The following is a 25,739-nucleotide window of genomic DNA, read 5'->3' as shown; positions in this document are numbered from 1 at the left end:
AAAAGTCATATTGCAACCTATGTGTTGTGATAATTGCATTGTTTGCTCTATAACCTGTTAAAGTTCATGTGCCTTGCCACCGTGATATACAGGCCTAAGACCGAGACAATAAGAAGAAATTCAACCACACCTTTGTTTAACCATGAAACCGGAGAGCAACATCTGCCCAGTAGAGTCGACAAAGCATATTGCATGTACAGTAACAGACAAGTACATGACCTACAGCACGGTCAAGCAAGTTCATTTCTCCTACATTTTTGGACTACTAAACAACTATTGATTTAGGACCACAGAGAATTACCTCAAGTCGCGAAGAAAACAGGAGCTGCCTCTCTCCACTATTCCAGCACCATTTCAACATTTCAACATCATTAACTCACCTGTGCTTAGTCTAATACAGTGGCAACTAAAGGTTGATACTTTGTTTTGGTGCGCCCTCAGTTTAGCTCAATGCTGATTGGCTATTATTGTATGAAGAAAAAATATCAAGGGAGGTCAAATGTTCGCTGGCTCCCCTTGCATTCAATGCTACGGGTCGCAACATTACCATACTCTTTTTGACCAGACAGCATCAGATAGATGGCTTACACATACAGAGACAGAGGGGGTTCTGTTTCGCTCGAATGCTTTCCCCGGTGAGATACATTCAGCCTCTTGCAAGTTGAAGGAAAATTGTAAAAACACAGAGAGACGAAAGATAATTTATGTTATATGTTAATTCATATTTTTATTGATAATTCTTTTTTTGGGGGGGAAAGCCTGGTTTCCCTTGGCAACCATGAATACACGCCACTGTAACCTATGCCGTGGAATACAGAGAGATCCGATACAGGCCAGCACATTATTTTGACCTTATTAGTCACATTGCTGACACCATAATAGATTTACAGAGAGACATGTGACTTGCAAAATAAGATCTGAATGAACCGAGCCAAGACTGGTGGTTTAGTGGATCCATGCCACAGTATGTGACATTTCATATCCAGATTTAGATTTTTACTGGCTGTGACATTTGAATGGATTGAATCATGTAAAGAAAATGCTGACGTGAGCCAAAGCGCTGGGGTGTCTCAGGCAAACTCCTGTCTGTGGTTAAAAAAACTACTTTGCGAGCACAGACTGAGTTGTTTAAAGCACCCTTGAAATGTATTGGATCAAGAGTTGTTATCCTCCCAAGGCCCTGCCAAAATACATCAAATATGTACAATTAATTTTATAGAGATAGTTTGCTCAACTGCTTAATAATGTCTGGCAGTTAATAACAGTATATCAGGGGCCTTCAACACCTGTTCTGGACAGCCCATTCTCATTGAAGCGAAGTCGTCTCAAAACAAAAGTTAATGAATTAAGCACGTGGAGTGATGAGTACGATTCTGTGTTTTTACATACAAAAAAAGAAGCTTTATCTGCCTTCCCAATAAAAACTAGTTTGAAAATTCAAACATATTTTATGGAAAAGAGATGTATGTTTCTGAACAATGAATCACGTTGCCTTGTGGGGCGGCAGGGTAGCCTAGTGGTTAAAGGAGGGTAGCCTAGTGGTTAGAGGCAGGGTAGCCTAGTGGTTAGAGGCAGGGTAGCCTAGTGGTTAGAGGCAGGGTAGCCTAGTGGTTAGAGGCAGGGTAGCCTAGTGGTTAGAGGCAGGGTAGCCTAGTGGTTAGAGGCAGGGTAGCCTAGTGGTTAGAGGCAGGGTAGCCTAGTGGTTAGAGGCAGGGTAGCCTAGTGGTTAGAGGCAGGGTAGCCTAGTGGTTAGAGGCAGGGTAGCCTAGTGGTTAGAGGCAGGGTAGCCTAGTGGTTAGAGGCAGGATAGCCTAGTGGTTAGAGGCAGGGTAGCCTAGTGGTTAGAGCGTTGGACTAATAACCGGAAGGTTGCGAGTTCAAACCCCCGAACTGACAAGGTACAAAACTGTCGTTCTGCCCCTGAACAGGCAATTCACCCATTGTTCCCAGGCCGTCATTGAAAATAAGAATGTGTTCTTAACTGACTTGCCTGGTTAAATTAAAAAAAAAAAAATTGTTGACAATATGACCGAGGGGTGCAGATTACTGTTAGATTTGAGAAGGGCGCTCCTCCCTCACCGCTTTTGCCTGTTCACATCACATCCGACTGTCGCTAAGGTGAAACTGCAATAAAACAATAAAATAAACAGGTCTTTCCTTGCAGACCTCTAACTCCAAACTGCACTATTTAACAAACATTTAAACACATGAGTTGTGTTTAGTTCGCTTGAACATTTGCTATGTTGCGGAATGGTTTGTACTGAACGACATGAAGAGAAATGTTGCAGTTTTAAAGCAGTTCTACACATTTTGCCATGGGGCAAAGATACTTTTTCTTTTTTAAACACATTTCTTGCAATTCTACACATTTTGCCATGACTTATGCCATGTTAATGATATCTGAGTGAGATTGTTTAACAAAATCAATGGGGTCCCCCCTGGAGTTCAGGGGTCCTCGGCAAGTGCCCTACATGTCGGGTCGGTATTCAGCCATGATTACTACAAGTTTAGATAGCTGGCTAGAGTAACTTACCAATCTAAAAATTGCTAGCTGACATGCATAGTTGAGTGATTGTCAGTGACTGACATAACAAGAGAAAAACTGCTGATGCATAACCACATGTATAACTTGCACCTTATTACACTATTGTAACTCTCAACAGTAAGTTGAGACCCTGACTGAATCCCCCTAGCAACCCCTGGGGCCCCCTTAGCAACCACATTGGTCACTTATGCTTGGAGCCGGCCCTGCAGGTGTACATATTACATTGTTGCACATTAAAATAACTTAATGTCATAAATGTTTAGTCTGCATGGTGCTAATGTTCTCTCCACCCACAAACACGTCAAGTAAATATCTTGTCTCATAACAGTGGCATCGGTGCCAGAATTAGGCTGTGTTGGCAGATATATCAAACAATAAACCCTGGCTGTCGTGAAGATGAGAGCACAGTCCAAGAAATGAAAAGGCCTTGATGGGATCCTTCCAGATGGTCACCCTGCTCAACTAGTGTATCCAGCAGATATGGGGCTTCTTGTACTGATGTGCTGGGTGGACACTGAACCTGAACAAACAGGGTGTATTCAGTGAGGTGAAATGTTCTGAACATTGCTGATAGAAATGTATTGTATAGATCTGACACGATTCCCTGTTCTACCTGACAGACAGTTCTATCTGTTCTTCACAATACATTTCTATCTGAACGTTCTGTAAGGTTTCGCCCTATTGAACATTGATTTAGCTGCACCATATTACACACAAATAGCATTTAAACAACAATTTGAATGCAAAAGGTTAGAAATCAGAAAATATGTGATCGACATTGAAGAATGTGAAATGCCTGACTTGACAATTTGTAAGTCGCTCTGGATAAGAGCGTCTGCCAAATGACTTAAATGTAAATGTTAAATGTAAATAAAAGAACTTGCTCAACTGTTTAAATGTTTTTTTTCTCTCTACAATTTGCTAAAGTTCTCAAAACCTGTCATATTAACGATTTACTGCAATGTAATGTAATAAAGTAAAGGAATCTGTTATTGTAACTATTCCCTATTCATTTTATAACAGTTTTACTGAAGCCAGCTCAGCTGCTAAGCGGTTAACTTCATAGAGTAATAAAAGTTTGAGGCAGCTATATCGCTGTCAGCAATATGAGTGGATGAGATGATTGAAATACTGGTATGGTGTTATGTAAGTCATAAGAATCCTACTGGACCGTTTTAGCCAACTGACATGTGAGACAAATAAAAGTGCCTCGAGAATCTTCAAGATATCAAACTGTAGATAAAAAAACTACACATTAGATTTAAAAGCTTTATAAGCTGACATAGAAATGTTTTTATTCTAGATTTTAAATCTTAATTTAATATGGTTCCACCAGGGTGATAAATCAAAGTAAGCAAAGCACGAGGTAACGACCATCTACATCACAAGCATGAGGTGAGGAGACAGTTCAGATGTGTTTACAAGCTAAACAATATAAATAACAGGTAAACATATATATATATAGTTCTTGATGAGGATTAATGCCACTAAAATGGAACTAAATCAGGTCAGATTAGATTTAATGAAAACTATTTTAGTTGTAGTGGGGAAACATGGACTCAGTCCATTACAGTATATTGCAAGTTCAAATCCCCAAGCTGACAAGGTACAAATCTGTCGTTCTGCCCCTGAACAGGCAGTTAACCCACTGTTCCTAGGCCGTCATTGAAAATAAGAATTTGTTCTTAACTGACTTGCCTAGTTAAATGAAGGTAAATAAAAATATGAGGGTCAGTAGAACTAACATTGGAATGAATCAAACTTTTGACATTGTTATAAATATTAGTAATCAAATCTCGCTTCAGAGACAAATTAAAAAGTAATGTCATGGGAGTGTGGTGTTCCTGGAAGTGGGAGGTGCTAGTGAGACACAGACACACAGAGGTCTCTCATCCAATTCATTTCCTTTCCCAGAGTGGTCCATAATTAACTTTTGCCTGGTTGACACTTCCAACCAGATATAAGGAGGCTGAGGCCCCAGCATCCATAAGTCAGATAACTTCTTCCTCTGTGGTAAGACTTCTCCACCTTCTTAGAGTTGTATATTTGTCTGATCGTTGTACTCAGCATCTGAGGCAGTAGCTAACTGCACTGTTTGAATTGACTTCTGCATGTCTCTTGTAAGATTTGACAATATGCAATCAAATGGCATTGGTACACAACGTTACATTACTTTAAATGTTTTACTTTAAATCAGTAACTTTCATGTATGGACTTGTTTGTAAATTGAGGGGTGGGGGGGTCTAGAATGCAACTGGGGTTTCAGTGGTATTCATTTTAATAAAAATATCCCTTTCTATCCCTTTGGGGACTAAATGATGAGGCTTTGGACCACAGGAGGTTGGTGGTACCTTAATTGGGGAGGAGGGTCTTGTGGTAGTGACTGGAGAGGAAAAGGTGGAATGGTATCAAATACATCAAACACATGGCTTCCAGGTGTCTGATGCCATTCCATTTGCTACGCTCCAGTCATTACTATGAGCCCTCCTCCCCTCAGCAGCCTCCACTGCTTTAGACTTGTGCGTTTTCACAACACCTTACGTTTCACAGGGTCCTCTAAGAAGTACACATTCATCTGTAGGAGGGGGGAAATAAGGTGAGACATGGTTTGAGAATATTCTGTGAGATACCACTCACCTAACGCTGTTGACTGGGGAGGAAGCACCACAGAGTCAATCACGTTTCTTGTTTTATCTCTTTCCTAGTTATCCGTCACCATGAGTACGGACGCTGAGATGCAAATCTACGGCAAGGCTGCCATATACCTTCGTAAGTCTGAGAAGGAGAGGATGGAGGCACAAGCCGCACCCTTTGATTCAAAGAACGCCTGCTATGTGGCAGACAAGGCGGAGCTGTACCTTAAGGGTTTGATCACTGCCAGGGCCGACGGGAAGTGTACTGTGACAGTCACCAACCCTGACGGCACTAAGGATGTAAGTCTGATCTGAAAAGTATTCAAGTTTGTGTAATTACTCAATTTCTTGAAAAATCATCAAAATGATCAAAAACATTTCAATATAAAATCTTTAACAAAATAAATATTATGAAGGATTTCTTGTTTTTTTTGTAGCCAGAATATAACATTCAATCACATCAACACAGCTATTTAAAAATGGCATAGATTTTTTGCTATTGACTAGTCAAGAATATGCCAGTGGCTGAAAACAAAGTAGTTGGATTACATTTTGATATGCATTTTTTAAACGATTGTAATTGTATTTAATGAGCAAAAATCATTCAGTCATGTCCACTTTGATCTGTGTGTAATCTAGATTTCTGACTGTTTCAGGAAGGAAAAGTGTTCAAAGAGGCAGACATCTATGAGATGAACCCCCCTAAGTACGACAAGATTGAGGACATGGCCATGATGACCTACCTGAATGAAGCCTCTGTGTTGTATAACCTCAAAGAGCGTTATGCAGCATGGATGATCTATGTAAGAAGCCTGCACATACAAACACACACACATGAAGATAATAAATACACACATACAGTACTACACATAAATTAACGGTAGAAACCAAAACATATCAATACAGTAGACCCACATCAGTTTACCAAAGTACACCGACATCATCACATCAATCCAGGTAAAAGTCCATCTGATTTTGTTAATCTCCTAAATTATTTATGCTTTCATCCAGACCTATTCTGGGCTCTTCTGCGCCACGGTGAACCCCTACAAGTGGCTCCCTGTGTACGACGCAGAGGTTGTCAACGCCTACAGAGGGAAGAAGAGGATGGAGGCTCCACCCCATATCTTCTCCGTCTCTGATAACGCATTTCAGTTCATGCTGATTGGTAAGAGCTCTGATGGATGGATGAATGGATGGATGGATGGATGGATGGATGGATGGTTGGTTGGATGGATGGGATGTTGAAATATGCTTCAGAGAGGTATCTACTGTTTTCTAGTCTAGGTTCGAACAGTTTGCTGGGAATATCTAATTTCACTACCCTTGAATGGAAAATGTTCCAAATTGAAATTCATGATGATGCTATGAATACAATAATGTACCCATAATGTTGCTTGAGTATGATAAGCAATGTGTTTTTTGGTTCCAGATAAGGAGAACCAGTCCGTCCTGATTACGTAAGTTGTTTACTAAAATGTCACTTGAGAAAGTGTTTCTATTGTAATAAGTTGGGTCACTTGGTGTGATGAAATACGTGACATTATGAATGGATTAGAGCATCAGGTTATGTGTAATAACGAGTCGATGAGTGGAATTATTTGTTAAAGACTTATGTCAGAACACAGGTTAACAGTGTATTTTTCTATGCTATTTCTTAGTGAAAGCCAATCTGACACTCAAACATGTAACTAAAACCCCTCTTTCTCTGTCATATAAACCAGCGGAGAATCCGGTGCAGGAAAGACTGTCAACACCAAGCGTGTCATCCAGTACTTCGCCACCATTGCAGTGTCTGGTGGAGAGAAGAAGAAGGAAGTAGACCCCAGCAAAATGCAGGTAGGTTGTTCTTATGTTTGACTTCTTATTTCGGTTTGGTTGAATCATGTTTCAAAAAAAGTGTTAAATCGAGAAAAACGTGCTTTACCAGTTTCTGAGCAACTTGTGTTTGACTCAATCAGGGGTCTCTTGAGGATCAGATCATTGCAGCTAACCCTCTGCTGGAGGCTTACGGTAATGCCAAGACAGTGAGGAACGACAACTCGTCTCGCTTTGTAAGTATGAAGGGCATACTGTGGAAGTTAACTTATATTGGAAAAATGTATTTCAGTAGTTCCCTATTGGTATATCAATAGATGTCCAACAAACTGTAACATTTAAAGACTAACATTTACAGGGGTCTATCAAAGTAAAATGTTAGATTATTTTGTTGACCTATTTCTGACCCCCATGCTCTACTACAGGGTAAATTCATCAGGATTCACTTCCAAGGTGGTAAACTGGCTAAAGCTGACATTGAGACCTGTGAGTTGGTTTTGATTATTTCTCAATGCCTTCCTAAATCCACACAGATCTTTTTTGAAGATCATATAGACAAATATAATCTAATATTATATTATATTATAATATACTCTCTCTCTCTTCCTCTCTCAGACCTGCTGGAGAAGTCCAGAGTGTCCTTCCAGCTGCCCGATGAGAGAGGCTACCACATCTTCTTCCAGATGATGACAGGCCACAAACCTGAGATAGTTGGTATGACAAAGTAGAGGTTCATGGGAAATGATTCCCACCCCCATCTGTGGAACTTCTAAAAAATATTCATAGTCAAAATTAATAATACTATTACAATGATTTCATCCAAGGTAACAAGGCATCTAGACATGAGTCAGGTCTTTGGGAAATATCTATAAAGTAATGCACTGTGATGCACTAGTCCACAAGTCTCAGTCTCCTCTTTTGATGCTATTCATTATATACTACATGTATTATTGAGTCCATCTATTGAGTAAAGGAGGGAGAGATACTGTAAAGTTAGAACAGCAGAATTCTAAGAGATTAACTGACAAGCTGCTCTCCGTTGTCCACAGAAATGTCGCTCATCACCACCAACCCCTACGACTTCCCCATGTGTAGCCAGGGTCAGATCGCTGTGGCCAGCATCGACGACAAGGAAGAGCTGGATGCCACAGATGTGAGTCAAACAAAGGGTGAACCAAACTCTAGATAGGGAATGGGTAGGATCACCATACACACTGAATGCTCTGTGCTATTCCAACTTGGTGGCAGTTGAGAATTTTCAGATATTTTTGTTTGATTCTAAATGCCTTGTGTTAGTTAAGCATGTGCCTCAAGGAACACTTCATGCCTTCACACTTCGCCTTGAGGCACATACATGTAAGACATCCACAAGAGAGTGCCACTATGTGCCCTGTGGAACTGTGAAAACTCCTTTTGTGCTGCCACCTACTAATGTGTTTTCCAAGCGTAATCATGTGGAACAGAGAGGCCAGTCAAATCTATCTATCCCATTTGTTCTGCAGTGAGCAGCACAGAACTGTAGTGTGACTGACCAAAGCTAGTTCATCACTGTTGTACTTCTCTTTAATGCCAGGATGCCATTACAATCCTGGGCTTCACTAATGAAGAGAAGATTGGCATCTACAAGCTGACAGGAGCTGTAGTGCATCATGGAAACTTGAAATTCAAGCAGAAGCAACGTGAGGAGCAGGCCGAGCCAGACGGCACAGAGGGTGAGTCCCACTCATAGATATACAATATGTAGAGCATTAGTCCCATTCCCCAACATAGAAATAGAACACCTAAGACAGACAGTGCCACATGAAAGTCAGGCAGGAGATAATTTTTGGAGAACAAATTAAAACCTCCACAAATGATTTGAAATGATGGATGTGGGTGAATCAAAACCTAACCCACAAAGAAGTTATCCAAAATATTTTGCCAGTTTGACATCATAAAAATGCGATATTGTGTCCCTGAGTCTGTTCTTGTTGGTTCTCTCTCTCTCCAGTGGCTGATAAAATTGGCTACCTGCTGGGCCTGAACTCAGCTGAGATGTTGAAGGCTCTGTGCTACCCCAGAGTGAAGGTCGGCAACGAGTATGTGACCAAGGGACAGACTGTGCCTCAGGTAAGGAAGCCAAACACAGAATCTACCATTTCCTGAGCACAGAAATTATTTTGGGGACGAGTGCATTGATTTTTTTGAATAGTGTTGTTGTTTTCCCAAATGTATCATCACCTCATCACTGGACATGGTCAATATCTCACGTATTCATTTGAGGTATTATCATTGCAGGTTAATAACTCAGTCATGGCTCTGGCCAAGTCCATCTATGAGAGGATGTTCTTGTGGATGGTCATCCGTATCAATGAGATGTTGGACACCAAGAATCCAAGGCAGTTCTATATCGGTGTTCTTGACATTGCCGGGTTTGAGATCTTTGATGTGAGTATGAGACCAGAACAAGACAATTAGTTGTGATTGAGATGGATTACAGTCTTGTATGATGAAATTATCCATTTTAAAATTCCTTCAATAGTACAACAGCATGGAGCAGCTGTGCATCAACTTCACCAATGAGAAACTGCAACAGTTTTTCAACCACACCATGTTTGTCCTGGAGCAAGAGGAGTACAAGAAGGAGGGAATCGTCTGGGCCTTCATTGACTTCGGCATGGACTTGGCTGCCTGCATTGAGCTTATTGAGAAGGTAAGATGTCTGTGAGGATTATAATGGACCTCAACAGCAAAGCTGAAATGGAGCACTGTGTGAGATATTATCAGAATCTGAGATCTCAATATGTTTCCTATTATGTGTCTCTAAATGAATATAATCATATAATAGCATGTTTACTAAAGGAATTCATGTGATCCAAAGTGTAAATATCACTAATTTGATATACATCTCTTTTCGTAAAGCCATTGGGCATCTTCTCCATCCTTGAAGAGGAGTGCATGTTCCCCAAGTCTTCAGACACTACCTTCAAGGACAAGCTGTACTCCCAGCATCTTGGCAAAACACAGGCGTTTGAGAAGCCCAAGCCTGCCAAAGGCAAGGCAGAGGCCCACTTCTCCCTGGTGCACTACGCCGGCACTGTGGACTACAACATCACTGGGTGGCTGGAGAAGAACAAGGACCCCCTGAACGACTCAGTTTGTCAGCTGTATGGGAAGTCAGGAGTCAAAATTCTGGCTGCCCTGTATCCTGCTGCCCCACCTGAGGGTAAGACTGGCATCACGTCAAAATAATTAATGAAGCACTAGTTACAATTTTCTTTAAAGTCTGAATATATCACAATTTCTCAGGGTTTATTACTGGGTTAATTTACTCATCCAATAGGTGTATTTCTACACAATCTGATTGGCAGCATTTGCCTCTAGATAAGTATGAAGTTAACCAGAGATTCTCTGGTTTATAATTAGTGTGTTTGCTGAAGACAAGACCACTCTAGACTTCTTACATACTTTTTAAATTATTCTATTTATTCCACCCGCTCTAGGAAATGTACTTTTCTAGTTATCTTTAACTTTCCCCCATTTTAACAGATACAACCAAGAAAGGAGGCAAGAAGAAGGGTGGTTCCATGCAGACTGTGTCCTCCCAGTTCAGGGTGAGCTTTTGAAATGTGTATATTCAGTCCTTTAAAAGGTGCAATTATCATAAATGATGTCTGAGAAAATGGTTTGTAACCCTCTTACAGGAGAACTTACATAAGCTGATGACCAACTTGAGGAGCACTCATCCTCACTTTGTGCGCTGCCTGATCCCCAATGAGTCAAAGACTCCAGGTACAGGAAATATTGAGTTAAATATGTCATCTAATCACTACAGTATCAGTAACCTTAACGATCCCAATCTATAACCTGTTTATTAGTATTAAAAGAGACTTGGTTTGTTTTACCAGGTCTGATGGAGAACTTCCTGGTTATCCACCAGCTCAGGTGTAATGGTGTACTGGAGGGTATCAGGATCTGCAGAAAGGGATTCCCCAGCAGAATCATCTATGCTGACTTCAAACAGAGGTACATACGCACACATACACAGACACACACACACACACACACACACACACACACACACACACACACATACACAATCACAGAAAGATCTGCTCCAAGGGTTTTCCCAGCGTCAGAATAGTCTTCACTTTTAAGTAATATAACCAACATATTTCAACTTGACATATGTTACACGTTTCTCCACATTCAGGTACAAAGTACTGAATGCCAGCGTCATCCCTGAGGGCCAGTTCATGGACAACAAGAAGGCTTCTGAGAAGCTGCTTGGGTCCATTGATGTGAATCACGAGGATTACAAGTTTGGACACACCAAGGTCAGTCAAAACTCAACTTCAATGATAATTTTAAATCTCTTCAGTTGGTATATCCATTATTTTCTTCTTTCTTCTTCAGTTAACTAATGGAAAATTGTAGTGTTTTTCTTCAAATTCATGCATCACAAGTATAGAAGAGAAACTAAAGTCATTATCATGTGCATTGTGTTAGAGTGGTATGGCTGCAGTTATCTGTATCTGTGTACATTATTAATCTACAACTGTACAATAACTAACAACTTGGAAACAACCCATCCCATGGTTTGTTTCTAACTGTTGCAAAGTTAATTAATGTTGTTTAAGTCAATCTAGTGGTTTTGTTCCCCTCTTTCCATTCAATCCGTTCTGTCACAATCTGTGGTTCCATTGACCGTGTTAACCTGTGTCTCAGGTGTTCTTCAAAGCCGGTCTGCTGGGAGTCCTGGAGGAGATGAGAGATGAGAAGCTGGCCACTCTGGTCGGCATGGTCCAGGCTCTCAGCCGTGGGTTCCTCATGAGGAGAGAGTTCACCAAGATGATGGAGAGGAGGTGAGGAATAGTAGACATCTTGGCAAAGCTTTCTGTCAACCACCTGTATCTAATGCATTATGATTACATACTGTATATGCTGTGAGTTGTTCAGAATGAGAAAGTACATCTTATTATGGTCAACTAAAGCTTTTGGGTTAATTAATTTAGTCCAGAAATGGATGTGGCAACTAAGGATTCTAGCTTTATAGTTGCAGTTTGGGATTCAGCTGTTCAATTGTCATTTAAATTTGTGATATTTATCCATTTATTCTTGAAGAACATAAAATTCCTCATGAGCTCAGCATGACTGTCAGTCGTTGCATCTAGATAGCTGTCTATGAGTTTAAGTGTGGTTACATTTCCCTACACCGATTCCTCAGCTGTTAACAAAAGGGGTTAGAGGTTTTGTTGTTCTTTGACTCCCAGAAAGACGCTTTTTAAAGCATCCCTATAGGTTAAAAAAAATGGTAACGTGAATCAACCAAAAAATGTAATGTGATAATATTGTAAAAAAAGTGGATTTCAAAAATATCATCAAACTTAGGGAATTTCATATTTTTCACTCAACTTTTAACCGAAAACCAATAACATGGTGAAATACTTTGTTGATTTCACGTTGAATTCACGTCAGTTGACAACTCAACCAAATGTGAATCAAAACTAGATGTTGAACTGACATCTGTTCCCAGTGGGATGTCACTGACATGCCACTCTGTCCTTTCTGTCGACCAGAGATTCCATCTTCGCCATCCAGTACAACATCCGCTCATTCATGAATGTCAAAACATGGCCATGGATGAAGTTGTACTTCAAGATCAAGCCCCTGCTGCAGAGCGCTGAGACTGAGAAGGAGCTGGCCAACATGAAGGAGAACTATGAGAAGATGACAGCAGACCTGGCCAAGGCTCTGTCCACGAAGAAGCAAATGGAGGAGAAGTTGGTGGCCCTGACACAGGAGAAGAACGACCTGGCGCTCCAAGTAGCATCTGTGAGTCAGCAACGACCTTCATAAGGGCACATTTACACAAACATTTAAACACACATACTGTTATTGCCCATATTATTTATATATTTAATGATTTGGTCCGACCAATTTGACTAAATTAAGTCTATATTTTCATAAATAAAGTTAGGCTGATTATTTTTTTCTCCTGTTCTGAAACCAGGAAGGAGAGAGTCTGAACGATGCTGAGGAAAGGTGTGAGGGGCTCATCAAGAGCAAGATCCAGCTGGAGGCCAAACTCAAAGAGACGACAGAGAGGCTGGAGGATGAGGAGGAGATCAATGCTGAGTTGACTGCCAAGAAGAGGAAGCTGGAGGATGAGTGCTCTGAGCTGAAGAAGGACATTGATGACCTGGAGCTCACCCTGGCCAAAGTGGAGAAGGAGAAGCACGCCACTGAAAACAAGGTCTTGTATCTTACCATAGACAGTCTAACCAACAATAATCCAAACATTATTCAACTCAAAACATAGCTTAACAGAAATGGAATTCAAGTTGTATTGTGGGTGCAGGAAATATTAAGACACAATAGTGGAATTTCAGTTGTGGGGTACTTCCAACATTCATTGCATGTTCTGCTCCCCCTCATTTATGACTTCCATTCGAAACATAGGCATGGTGAACACTGACATCTAGTGTTGAATCTACAGTACAGTAGCTGTTGATTAATTTCTAATCTAAATTAAATGAATGCAATATTTAACAATCTAAATCTCCCCCTTATGTATAATTAAAATTATGTTGTGGCCATTTACAGGTTAAAAACCTGACAGAGGAGATGGCGTCTATGGATGAGAGTGTTGCCAAGCTGACCAAGGAGAAGAAAGCCCTCCAAGAGGCACACCAGCAGACACTGGATGACCTGCAGGCAGAGGAGGACAAAGTCAACACTCTGACCAAGGCCAAGACCAAGCTGGAACAGCAAGTGGACGACGTGAGTGGAGTTTGACATTTTGGCCATGATAGTATGTAAGATGATATTATCTTCAGTTGTTTAGATTTTAACAATATATGTGTTTTTATCTTCTAGCTTGAGGGTTCTCTGGAGCAAGAGAAGAAGCTCCGTATGGACCTTGAGAGATCCAAGAGAAAGCTGGAGGGAGATCTGAAACTGGCCCAGGAGTCCATAATGGACCTGGAGAATGACAAGCAGCAAGCTGATGAGAAAATCAAGAAGTAAACACAAACAAATGACTACAGTACTATGTGCTATAATGGTTGTTTTTGGCTAATTCTTGTAATTGTGAATCAGCATATACATGTGATTCTTAAAGAGAAACTTCAGGATTTTGGAAGCTCTTTATCTACTTCCCCAGATCCAGATGAACTCGTGAATACCATTTTTATGTCTCTAAATGCAGTTTAAAGTTGCTAACTGTTAGCGCAATGACTGGAATTATATGGTAACTGCTAGCATGCTTGTAAGCGTTGGCTTGCAAAACTACTTCTAACTTCCTTCATAGTGGATGCAGAGACATACAACTGGTATCCACAAGTTCATCTGACTCTGAGGAAGTAGATACAGGCCATCATTGCCAAAATGCTGGAGTATTCCTTTAAAAGCAATGTGAATGGTATAATGCTCTCCCTTTACACTATCGAACCAAAACTAACTCTGCAATCGGCGAATTTGTGTTTCTCAGGAAGGAGTTTGAGACCACTCAGCTCCTCAGCAAGATTGAGGATGAGCAGTCTCTGGGAGCTCAGCTGCAGAAGAAGATCAAGGAACTCCAGGTACAGTAGAGGATCTAGGGATCTAAGCTTCAGACTCACCCAGGTACAATCTCCAGAACAGAAAAGCACAGACTTGAAAAACATTATTCTGGTAGCACACATTTTTCCCGATAGATTCTGATGGCTGAATAAGTTGGAACGTGGTGCTTCTTGCTGTTGTAAAGATGGTGTTTCAAAATGGTAGTTTGGAGCCTGCATTGGACACTCTTCTGAATATATTAACTGTCTTTATATTAACACATTAATGCTAAATATACATACTATTATTACTGTGAGGTTCAATTGTTTCAATTGTTTCAATCCAGCTCTTTAATTGTTTCAACTGTATTGTAGTGTTCATCCCCTGCTCCTACCCCTGGTCTAGGCCCGTATTGAGGAGCTGGAGGAGGAAATTGAGGCTGAGCGTGCTGCCAGGGCTAAGGTTGAGAAGCAGAGGGCCGATCTCTCCAGGGAACTTGAGGAGATCAGCGAGAGGCTGGAGGAGGCCGGAGGCGCCACTGCTGCTCAGATTGAGATGAACAAGAAGCGTGAGGCTGAGTTCCAGAAGCTGCGTCGTGATCTTGAAGAGTCCACCCTGCAGCATGAGGCCACAGCCGCCGCTCTGCGCAAGAAGCAGGCCGACAGTGTGGCTGAGCTCGGGGAGCAGATCGACAACCTGCAGCGCGTCAAGCAGAAGCTGGAGAAGGAGAAGAGCGAATACAAGATGGAGATTGATGACCTCTCTAGCAACATGGAGGCCGTTGCCAAAGCTAAGGTGAGTAGTGATGTTTTGATCAAGCAGTGTTGAGGAGGGTCAACTACATCACCATTCAAGTGAACTGAAGTTGACAGGAGTCACATATATAAAGTCATGATGGTACATGTTTCACTAACAGGGCAATCTGGAGAAGATGTGCCGTACTCTTGAGGACCAGCTGAGTGAGCTCAAGACTAAGAATGATGAGAATGTACGCCAGGTCAACGACATCAGCGGACAGAGGGCCAGACTCCTGACAGAAAATGGTACCATCAACAATGAACAATATGCCAATGCTTTCCTTCAGTAGAACAGAATAAAATGTGTTGGGGATTTATGTCCATAGTCCACATTAGTGCCGGTCGGTGATGTTTAAGATGAAGGAGGACGATCATTTTTTTTAGGGGCTTGGCCTTATTTCTATTACAGCATATTGGATGACTCTTTCATATTCGATTCATCCAGCTCAATGTAACATCGATAGGTTTAGAGTACTACATGATACTCAAATGTTCCATATACCCATCATGAGGTTGCTACAACCTAGCCAATGAATGACAGTTTACAACGTATATGCACAGGTCGAGAGAAGAATTTGAGTAATCGAGATGAGAGACCGTGATTCATTCAATACTGCCTTGCAGACTCTTGCCTGCAGCCAGCTGATTTAGGTTATAATCATTAGTCCATCAGAGTTTCTATTGGACAAATTCAGGTATGTTTATCCTAATTTTGTTCCGTTTGCTTCCGTTTAAGAAAGGTTTTTCAACAGAAATCAACGGAATGAATAATACCCCGATCACACGAAAAACACAGTTCACTTTCATAGAAGCCACATACAAACAGCATGATCATTTTGCTCGTTGTATAACTCCTTCTCGCCTCACATTTTACCTTCTGGACTTCAGTGCAAAACACATCAGCTGTCTGTGATCAGACAAAAAAAAAAAACTTTCCAAGCCAAAACTTCATAGCATAACCACTAACCACTACACACAGCCTAAATCGACGTCACCATATTAGCTAACGTCATAGCTAGTCAACGTAGCTACTGGAACTAACACTTTAGTAAACTCACTACAATAATGCAGTACAGTCAGCAAGCAGTTTACAGTTACACAATGGATCCCGCTGGCAATAAATTAATAAAACCAAAAGCTTACCTTGGCTTGGAAGAGTTCTATTGTTGGATAGCCACAGACAGCTAACTAACATAGCATCCCTCTCTGTTTGAGCCGGGTGTTTGAGTAGACTAAACTAGTTAGCTGCATTTGCTAGCTAAGTAAAAGTGAAAAAAATACATCTCTCTCTCTCTCTTGCTTCTCCTTCATTTTTAAAGTAATTAATCTGTTAAACTATGTTCTTTCTCTCTCTTTGAGTCAACTACTCACCACATTTTATGCACTGCAGTGCTAGATAACTGTAGCTTATGCTTTCTGTACTAGATTCATTCTCTGGTCCTTTGATTGAGTGGACAACATGTCAGTTCATGCTGCAAGAGCTATGATAGGTTGCAGTACGTTGTCATTATTACTGTGAAAGTCTCTGGAAGGGGGTGAGAACCATGAGCCTCCTTGGTTTTGTATTGAAGTCAATGTAATTTCACTGAGGAGGATGGTCCTCCCCTTCCTCTTCTGAGGAGTCTCTACTGGTCCACATAGTTTCTATTGTACTATTCACCACCGAACAACATTGCCCCCAAGATACATTAAAATACATTTTCAATCTTAGAAAACAAAGACGTCATTAACAAGATGTCCCTCTATCCCTACAGGTGAGTTTGGCCGCCAGCTGGAGGAGAAGGAAGCCCTGGTGTCTCAGCTGACCAGAGGAAAACAGGCCTTCACCCAGCAGGTGGAGGAGCTGAAGAGGGCGATTGAGGAGGAGGTCAAGGTAAGGGACCCAAGATGGACTCCACCGACCCCAGAGTTTAGTGCAGGGATCATCAACTAGATTCATCCGCGTGCTGATTTTTTTTCTTGTGGGGATGGTCAGGACATAATTACAAATCATTTGTAGACTGCCAATTGAATGCAAGAAGCACAAACAGATATAATATTTGACTAAAACATAATCATTTCAAACCTTGCTTACATTTGTATGCGATCACGCAAAAATAAAATCTGATGTGAGGGTGGCTGGGGGTGTGGTCCAGTCAGGTTAGGCCCTTATCCTGAAGTTGGAGATTTTTGCATTGAAACAGCTTTTCCTACAATCTATCGTCGTAATCTTTATACTTAATTAATTGTAAAAAAAAAAAAACATATCTCAGCATACCTCTTCAGCTGTCTGTGTCTTCCTGACTGGTGGTTCTTTTTTTAAAGAAACTAAATATGCTTCTCTTCATCTCTGCTAAAATCTGGGTTGAAAGGAATTTGAGACTCATTCAAGTACATTTAGTTATTGCTTGCTTTTCTTAAGTCTATCAGCCTTTCTAGCAGGCATGCAAACTAAGATAGTTAGACAAGCTAGCCACTCTACCTTGATTGATAGCCAGAAATGGCTTCTTGGTAGCTAGTTATGAGGTTGGGATTTTGGGAACCTACGGTATCTGGGCTGACTAAAGCCAACTTCAGAAAATTGCAAGGTAACTAGTAGTATTACAGAGAAACAACAACAGGACAAATCTGAGGGGACACGTGCCCCTGTGCCCCCTGTGGGCATGACGCCTCTGATCACATAGATCTGTCTGTTTACAAAATTAAAATCACGGAGCAGATTTGTTGGTGTTTTTACAGTCTTTTATGGTCCCCCCCGCCAAAATATTATTTTATTCAGAAAACTTGAGGGGCCAAATAAAATCGTGCCACGCCAGTTGGAGAACCCTGGTTGAAAGACATATCTTCATATACATGGTGACTACACCACCCTCAGAGAGCTCTACTATAATTTGTTTGACTATCTCTCCAATCTCTCTTTGTCTTTCTCTCTCACAGGCTAAAAATGCACTGGCCCACGGTGTTCAGTCTGCCCGCCATGACTGTGACCTCCTGAGGGAGCAGTTTGAGGAGGAGCAGGAGGCCAAGGCAGAGCTGCAACGCGGCATGTCCAAGGCCAACAGTGAGGTGGCTCAGTGGAGGACTAAGTATGAAACTGATGCTATCCAGCGGACAGAGGAGCTGGAGGAGGCCAAGTGAGTCCCACAGATCAGTAAAACTAAAATATAGGGTATTGATGGTGATGGTGGATTGGGCTCTGAGAAAATGTTACATCAACATGTATTGTAACATTTGTTTCAGCCCCTAAAACCTCCCTCTGTTGTCCAATAGGAAGAAGCTGGCCCAGCGTCTTCAGGATGCTGAGGAGACCATTGAGGCGACCAACTCCAAGTGCGCCTCCCTGGAAAAGACCAAGCAGAGGCTGCAGGGAGAGGTGGAGGACCTCATGATTGATGTTGAGAGAGCCAACGCATTGGCCGCCAACCTCGACAAGAAGCAGAGGAACTTTGACAAGGTGAAAACAAAGAAACCTCACCCTAGGGTGATATTTTCTGTCTGCTCTACGATTACTTGGAGCGTATTTCTGATTCAAAACTCTTCATCAATGACTTCTAATGAAAATCCCATTGATTCCCCTAGGTTCTGGCAGAGTGGAAGCAGAAGTACGAGGAGGGCCAGGCTGAGCTGGAAGGAGCTCAGAAGGAGGCTCGCTCTATGAGCACTGAACTCTTCAAGATGAAGAATTCCTACGAGGAGGCTCTGGATCATCTGGAGACTCTGAAGAGAGAGAACAAGAACCTGCAACGTGAGCATTTGACAGCAGTTCTATTTGGTTCATGTTTGACTAGTGTTTTGAAAATGGAGGGAACTGCAAACATCAAAACTACTATTACACCATTTCAGAGTTTTCATGTACAGTTCAAAATATATATATTTTTTTAACCTGTGATCACTATTCCTTTGAAACCTCAAAGGATGTGGAGGGCAATTAGATTTGCAAGACCATATGAAGTGCTGTTAATGAATGAATGGTTATTATGATTAAATGTCAACTTCAGTACATTGACATATCCACTTAAAATCCCCCAAGTCTAAACTGCTCCTGTATGTCTGTGCGCAGAGGAGATATCTGACCTGACTGAGCAGATCGGAGAGACTGGCAAGAGCATCCATGAGCTGGAGAAGGCCAAGAAGACTGTAGAGACAGAGAAGTCTGAGATCCAGACCGCCCTGGAGGAGGCTGAGGTACAAACTACAGCTGTTTGTTGGGAAAAGCAGTGTTATACTAGCCAACGCCAGCTACAGTCCATGATCCCTGTATTGGTGTTTATTGTAGTCATATATATTTAATTCCTACATATATTGAACACAATTGGCCTGACTGCTTCTTTTTGTCCAGGGAACACTGGAGCACGAGGAATCTAAGATTCTGCGTGTGCAGCTGGAGCTGAACCAGATCAAGGGTGAGGTGGACAGGAAGATCGCAGAGAAGGATGAGGAGATGGAGCAGATCAAGAGGAACAGCCAGAGGGTGGTTGACTCCATGCAGAGCACCCTGGACTCTGAGGTCAGGAGCAGGAATGATGCCCTGAGGGTGAAGAAGAAGATGGAGGGGGACCTGAACGAGATGGAGATCCAGCTGAGCCACTCCAACAGGATGGCCTCTGAGGCCCAGAAACAGCTGAGGAATGTCCAGGGACAGCTCAAGGTAAAGGGACTGGGACATCAGGTTCAAATACATGAACATGGAGAGGGATTTGTTTGTGAATCTAGAAGATAATAGAACAGAGGAATTGAATAGATTGAACTATGTACTGTAGAACGTTAGGGATATTGAGTAAATTCTTCACAATGAACATTTCTATCAGCCCTACTTCCACAAGTCCCAATGAACGTATGTCATTGTGAACCCCAGGATGCCCAATTGCACCTTGATGATGCCGTCCGCGCTGCAGAGGACATGAAGGAGCAGGCAGCCATGGTGGAGCGCAGAAACGGCCTGATGGTGGCTGAAATCGAGGAGCTGAGAGTTGCTCTGGAGCAGACAGAGAGAGGCCGCAAAGTGGCTGAGACTGAGCTGGTAGACGCCAGCGAGCGTGTTGGACTGCTGCACTCCCAGGTATTGGTCAAATGCCATTTCCAATGAAACTCAACCAAGCATACTATTTAAACACACCTGGAATTCGACAGTCCTTACTTTCACATTTTCAGAATTTGTGACTTGTCAGTTCTCTTGAGAGTCAAACAAATCATCTTGTTTCCTCCTTCAGAACACCAGCCTTCTGAACACCAAGAAGAAGCTGGAGACTGACCTGGTGCAGGTGCAGGGAGAGGTGGACGACATCGTCCAGGAGGCCAGGAATGCAGAGGAGAAGGCCAAGAAGGCCATCACTGACGTGAGTACTTGGATGACATCAATTTGATTTGTCCTCAAGGGAAATGGTAGCTGGGCTGGTTAACCACAATAAAGATGTCAGAGGGATGTTATGATTTGTGCATAAATTAAACAAACTACCATTCCAGGCGGCCATGATGGCTGAGGAGCTGAAGAAGGAGCAGGACACCAGTTCTCACCTGGAGAGGATGAAGAAGAACCTGGAGGTCACAGTCAAGGACCTGCAGCACCGCCTGGATGAGGCTGAGAATCTGGCCATGAAGGGAGGCAAGAAGCAGCTCCAGAAACTGGAGTCCAGGGTGAGTTATCAGCAGGGTGGATTAGGGTGTATTGAAGGACTGATTGCTGGACATGTATTTGATCATATAAAATTACTCAGGAGACTCTTTCTCTAAATTAATTAAAATGTTTTTTATTGTCATATACACCAGATAGGTGAAAATTAGGGTTAAGTGCCTTGGACATCAACACATTTTTTACATTGAAGGCTCAGGTATTTGAACCAGCAACATTTAACTGCTAGGATACCTGCCACCCAAAACCACCTCGATCAAGGGTTCCTAAACTTTTTGAAACGGGACCCTTTTTGTGATAGAAAATTAATTAGTGACCCCCTCATAATATCAGAATACAATTCCCACTTTAGAGTGTAGTAAAAATAGCATCCAGGTAGTTTTACCACAGTGTTTCTAAACCCAGAGGTGCAACATTGCAAGACTTCCGGGAACGCTTGCGATTCAGACCAGACCAGGGTTTGAGATGTCTATGGGAGAAGTGAAAAATTCATCCTTCTTTGTTAATTTTCTTGAAATCTAAAGGCAAGACCTAGACTCTAGTAAATGTATTAAGATACTGGAGTGCATCTTTAAGTAGCTGAAACTGTCATTATTACAACCTAGTGAAAGTAACAAACCAACACGTTTTAATTTTCATCAAAAACAACTTTCTACTGAAGGAGTGCTTTTGACTGCATGTGCAGTTCAGCACAACCGTTAAACCCAATGTTTCTGTGCATGAGCTTAGCTAGCTAAGGTCGCAATGGGATTGTCTTCAAGTCCTCATCTTTTGGATTTGCTACGATTTCTGCAGTGCATGGCTGGACTAATCATGTCTCGGCCCCTGGGAAATAACATTTTAAAGTCACCTTTTGGCATCAGAAACAACATTTGCAGTTTTAAACAAATGTTCAGCTATTCTATTCATTTTGCCTTTGGACAGAAATGGCATTTGGTTATTTTAGAACTAATTTCTTGAAATTCTACACATTTTGCCATGTGGCGGAGAGAAAATGTAGCAGTTTTAAAAGCTTAATTCAGGATGCATTTATCTTCAAAATATAAATTTTGGGGAATATGTTACACTTTAAAAAACATTTTTTTTTAACTTAACTTTTATTTAACCAGGTAGGCTTGAGAACAAGTTCTCATCTACAACTGCGAGCCATCCAAGATAAAGCAAAGCAATGCGACACAAACAACACAGAGTTACACATGGAATAAACAAACATACAGTCAATAACACAATAGAGAAAAAGTCTATATACAGTGTGTGAAAATAAGGCAAGATAAGGAAGGTAGGCAATAAAAAGGCCATAGTGGTGAAATAATTACAATTTAGCAATTAAACACTGGAGTGATAGATGTGCAAAAGATGAATGTGCACGTAGAGATAATGGTGTGCAAAGGAGCAAAAAATAAAAAATAAAAATAACAGTTTGCGGATGAGGACATTGGATGGGCTGTTTACAGATGTGCTATGTACAGGTGCAGTGATCTGTGAGCTGCTTTGGCAGTTAGTGAGGGAGATATGGGTCTCCAGCTACAGTGATTTTTGCAACTCACTTTAGTGGAGTTGAGAAGAATTGTAGCCAAGACCTTAAAATAAAGATATACAAATGTATTTATCTAGTTGCTTCGTTCAGGCTTGTACAGGTGTCTTGGCAGACTTCTTCTAAACTGCCATTTCATTCATAATAATAATAATAAATAACAATTCTCAATAAATATCAACACACAATATAATTTACGGTACATGAATCAAATTCATCTCATTGTAATCATTTGTTAGGCTTCATCCAGTTACATTGTTTAATTTCTCTCTCTCCAGATCGCTAGCTTCTCATTCACTCTGCTGCAAAAGGGCTGTTGCGAGGGAAGCTAGCGTTGCTATGTGCGGCTACCAGCGAGAAGCCTAAATTAGCTTGTAGGCTAGCGGACTTTCACAAGTTCATAAAAACGTGAAAATACAACGTAACATCTTAACAAACATTTGTACATACTCCGAAAACATTACTGTCTTTAATATGGTGCTTTCCCACTTACCTGCCAAATGAATTTATGACATAAATGTTATGTCGGTGCTTCTGTCTCGCTGTTGACTCACTTGGCAAACGTCTCTTAATAAATGCCATGGCACGAGCTCCTCATGGTAGAAACATTGTTCTATCAGGCCACTGTCGGCCTCTCGAGGCCATACGGTTACTAAACTATACACTGCTAAATACATGCCACAATGTATAAATAGTAATATACAATATATTACAAATACAAGATGAATTGACTTGGGAAAAAAGGATCTGTGATTGAGTACTGTGGATACCAATATCACCGTTTATTTTTATTTATTTTTTATTTCGCCTTTATTTAAACCAGGTAGGCTAGTTGAGAACAAGTTCTCATTTACAACTGTGACCTGGCCAGGGATAAAGCATAGCCGTGTGAACAGACAACAACACAGAGTTACACATGGAGTAAACAATAAACAAGTCAATAATACAGTAGGAAAAAAAGAGTCTATATACATTGTGTGCAAAATGCATGAGAAGGTGGGCGAATAATTACAATTTATCAGATTAACACTGGAGTGATAACTGATCAGATGGTCATGTGCAGGTAGAGATACTCCCAGGCTCATGTTGTGCATCTAAGGGTTAAGAACATCAATTGTGGATTAATATTATGACATTGTATAGCACACATTATCCACGGTTCCATGTTAGTTTACCCTGCTGTTGGTATCAATATTCATAACATTTGAAGTGTAAATTACACCTTGGGAACCACTGACCTTGACAATTAAAAGTTGTTATAATAACAGACGGCTTCAATAAAAATTGTGAAAAGGAACAGAACTCGTTGATTAGGTAGAATATTACCTGTGTTACAAAGATTCGTTACATCTGATTTCACCAGCTCAAACAAATGCCTACATTTATTTCTTCCACAAAGGTGCGTGAGCTCGAGACTGAGGTGGAGGCCGAGCAGAGAAGAGGTGTAGACGCAGTAAAGGGAGTCCGCAAGTATGAGCGCAGAGTCAAGGAGCTCACTTACCAGGTAAGAGAAAGTGCATTCTTCACGCACTTGACTGACACTAGGAGAGGTTTGCGTATAAAACTATACTGACATTGATTCTTTGCTCTTTTCCCACAGACTGAGGAGGATAAGAAGAACGTTAACAGACTTCAGGACCTGGTAGATAAGCTGCAGATGAAAGTGAAGGCCTACAAGAGGCACGCTGAGGAAGCGGTGAGTCACTGACTTAGTCAAATACTCTGAAAGCATACAATGGAAAACATATTTATCTTTAGAAAAAATATATAATGAATGCTGATGTTCTGCTCTCCCCTCCTTTCCTCACCCAGGAGGAAGCAGCAAACCAGCACATGTCTAAGTTCAGGAAGGTTCAGCATGAGCTGGAGGAGGCTGAGGAGCGTGCTGACATTGCTGAGACTCAGGTCAACAAGCTCAGAGCCAAGACCCGTGACTCTGGAAAGGTACAGAACTGCTTCTAAACCTGTACCTGACTCATGTTCAGATTTGACCACATCAACACCACCTATGATTCAGTCTTCTCAGAGGTCAATACAGACCATTTACACTCAACTGTATTGAATATCTCTAAGAATCACATGTTAAGCAGGGCAAAAAATATATTATTTCAAACTAAGCTGGTACTTAAAAGTTGAAAATCCAAGCTGAGGACTGAGTCTTAAAATGCTTGTTCCATTATACAGTATTCTTTAAGTGTTCATAATATATTTATCATGTTAATAATTATTACTGATCCATTATATTCTATCCATATATTTATCATGTTCATTATTATTACTGATCCATTATATTATTTCTTTCTTCTTACAGGGAAAAGAAGTTGCTGAATAAACAAGACCAAAGTATTGAAGATCAAAGTCTTACCATTTTCCTGTGATGCATAAAATATGATTTTCATGGTGAAATGTTGAGCATTGATTAAAAACATGTGGATCTACATACACTTCCTTTGTGACTGTGGACTTATTACTCAGCAAACAGCTTTTTATACCATAAAATATTGTACTTTAATTAAAGGAGCAATCTGGAATTCCAACAACAACAAAGTGGTACCACAACAAAGCAGTCACTTTTTTTGGTAAACAGCTAAGGGATGAGGCTGGAGAAATGTAAACATTCAAATTCACAGACTGAGCTATGGATGTAAGGACTGACCATTCACAACATCAAAATGATAGTTTTAACCATTTACACTTGCAGAAATTGGCTTATATGGACTTGTATGGACTTATATGGACTGGCCCAAATGTAAATGCTTCTAAAATAAATAAAAACTATGGGGAGAACATGCATAACTGTGGTAGCAATTGAAGGGGAACAGTTTGGATATTGTGGGGAAACATAACTGTGGTAGCAATCAAAGGGGAACAGTTTGGATATTGTGGGTTAACATAACTGTGGTAGCAATTGAAGGGGAACCGTTTGGATATTGTGGGGAAACATAACTGTGGTATTGTGGGGAAACATAACTGTGGTAGCAATCGAAGGGGAACAGTGAAGGGGAACAGTTTGGATATTGTGGGTTAACATAACTGTGGTAGCAATCGAAGGGGAACAGTTTGGATATTGTGGGGAAACATAACTGTGGTAGCAATCGAAGGGGAACAGTTTGGATATTGTGGGGAAACATAACTGTGGTAGCAATCGAAGGGGAACAGTTTGGATATTGTGGGGAAACAATAGAACCGATTTTTGCATTTACATTTTTGTCACAGATTATTCGCACATGAATCACAAGTGGAAATACTATGTAAAAAATAAATGTTTATCGAGCATCTGAAA

At 41.1% G+C, this 25,739-nt stretch overlaps 1 protein-coding gene across 1 annotated transcript; it reads left to right on the top strand.

Annotated features, from left to right (window-relative positions):
* The first annotated feature begins 5,094 nt into the window (after positions 1-5,094).
* LOC135533151 (myosin heavy chain, fast skeletal muscle-like) lies at positions 5,095-24,900 on the top strand. Its single transcript, XM_064960561.1, has 40 exons — positions 5,095-5,141; positions 5,251-5,478; positions 5,835-5,981; positions 6,190-6,346; positions 6,611-6,638; positions 6,903-7,017; positions 7,140-7,232; positions 7,422-7,482; positions 7,612-7,710; positions 8,046-8,149; positions 8,570-8,708; positions 8,987-9,105; positions 9,274-9,423; positions 9,518-9,688; positions 9,898-10,201; positions 10,525-10,589; positions 10,680-10,767; positions 10,884-11,001; positions 11,189-11,312; positions 11,704-11,840; positions 12,555-12,810; positions 12,989-13,231; positions 13,582-13,758; positions 13,855-14,000; positions 14,468-14,558; positions 14,923-15,312; positions 15,434-15,560; positions 17,069-17,187; positions 18,231-18,427; positions 18,564-18,747; positions 18,873-19,038; positions 19,354-19,478; positions 19,633-19,941; positions 20,149-20,352; positions 20,504-20,629; positions 20,757-20,927; positions 23,856-23,960; positions 24,057-24,152; positions 24,269-24,400; positions 24,768-24,900. Exons 2-40 carry the CDS (start codon positions 5,263-5,265, stop codon positions 24,786-24,788), a joined length of 5,820 nt encoding a protein of 1,939 aa, XP_064816633.1. The 5' UTR covers positions 5,095-5,141; positions 5,251-5,262; the 3' UTR covers positions 24,789-24,900.
* Positions 24,901-25,739: the final 839 nt, after the last annotated feature.

Source organism: Oncorhynchus masou, chromosome 5 (genome assembly GCF_036934945.1).
Source record: "Oncorhynchus masou masou isolate Uvic2021 chromosome 5, UVic_Omas_1.1, whole genome shotgun sequence".
NCBI classification, from domain to species: Eukaryota; Metazoa; Chordata; class Actinopteri; order Salmoniformes; family Salmonidae; genus Oncorhynchus; species Oncorhynchus masou.
Note: the sequence above shows the minus strand (reverse complement) of the source record. Positions and strands in the feature narration are given on the sequence as shown.

Coding starts and splice junctions, on each gene's coding strand:
- LOC135533151 (XM_064960561.1), top strand. CDS start 5,263: ATGAGTACGGACGCTGAGATGCAAATCTACGGCAAGGCTGCCATATAC. Junction 5,982..6,189: donor ATGCAGCATGGATGATCTAT/GTAAGAAGCCTG, acceptor GCTTTCATCCAG/ACCTATTCTGGGCTCTTCTG. Junction 6,639..6,902: donor AACCAGTCCGTCCTGATTAC/GTAAGTTGTTTA, acceptor CATATAAACCAG/CGGAGAATCCGGTGCAGGAA.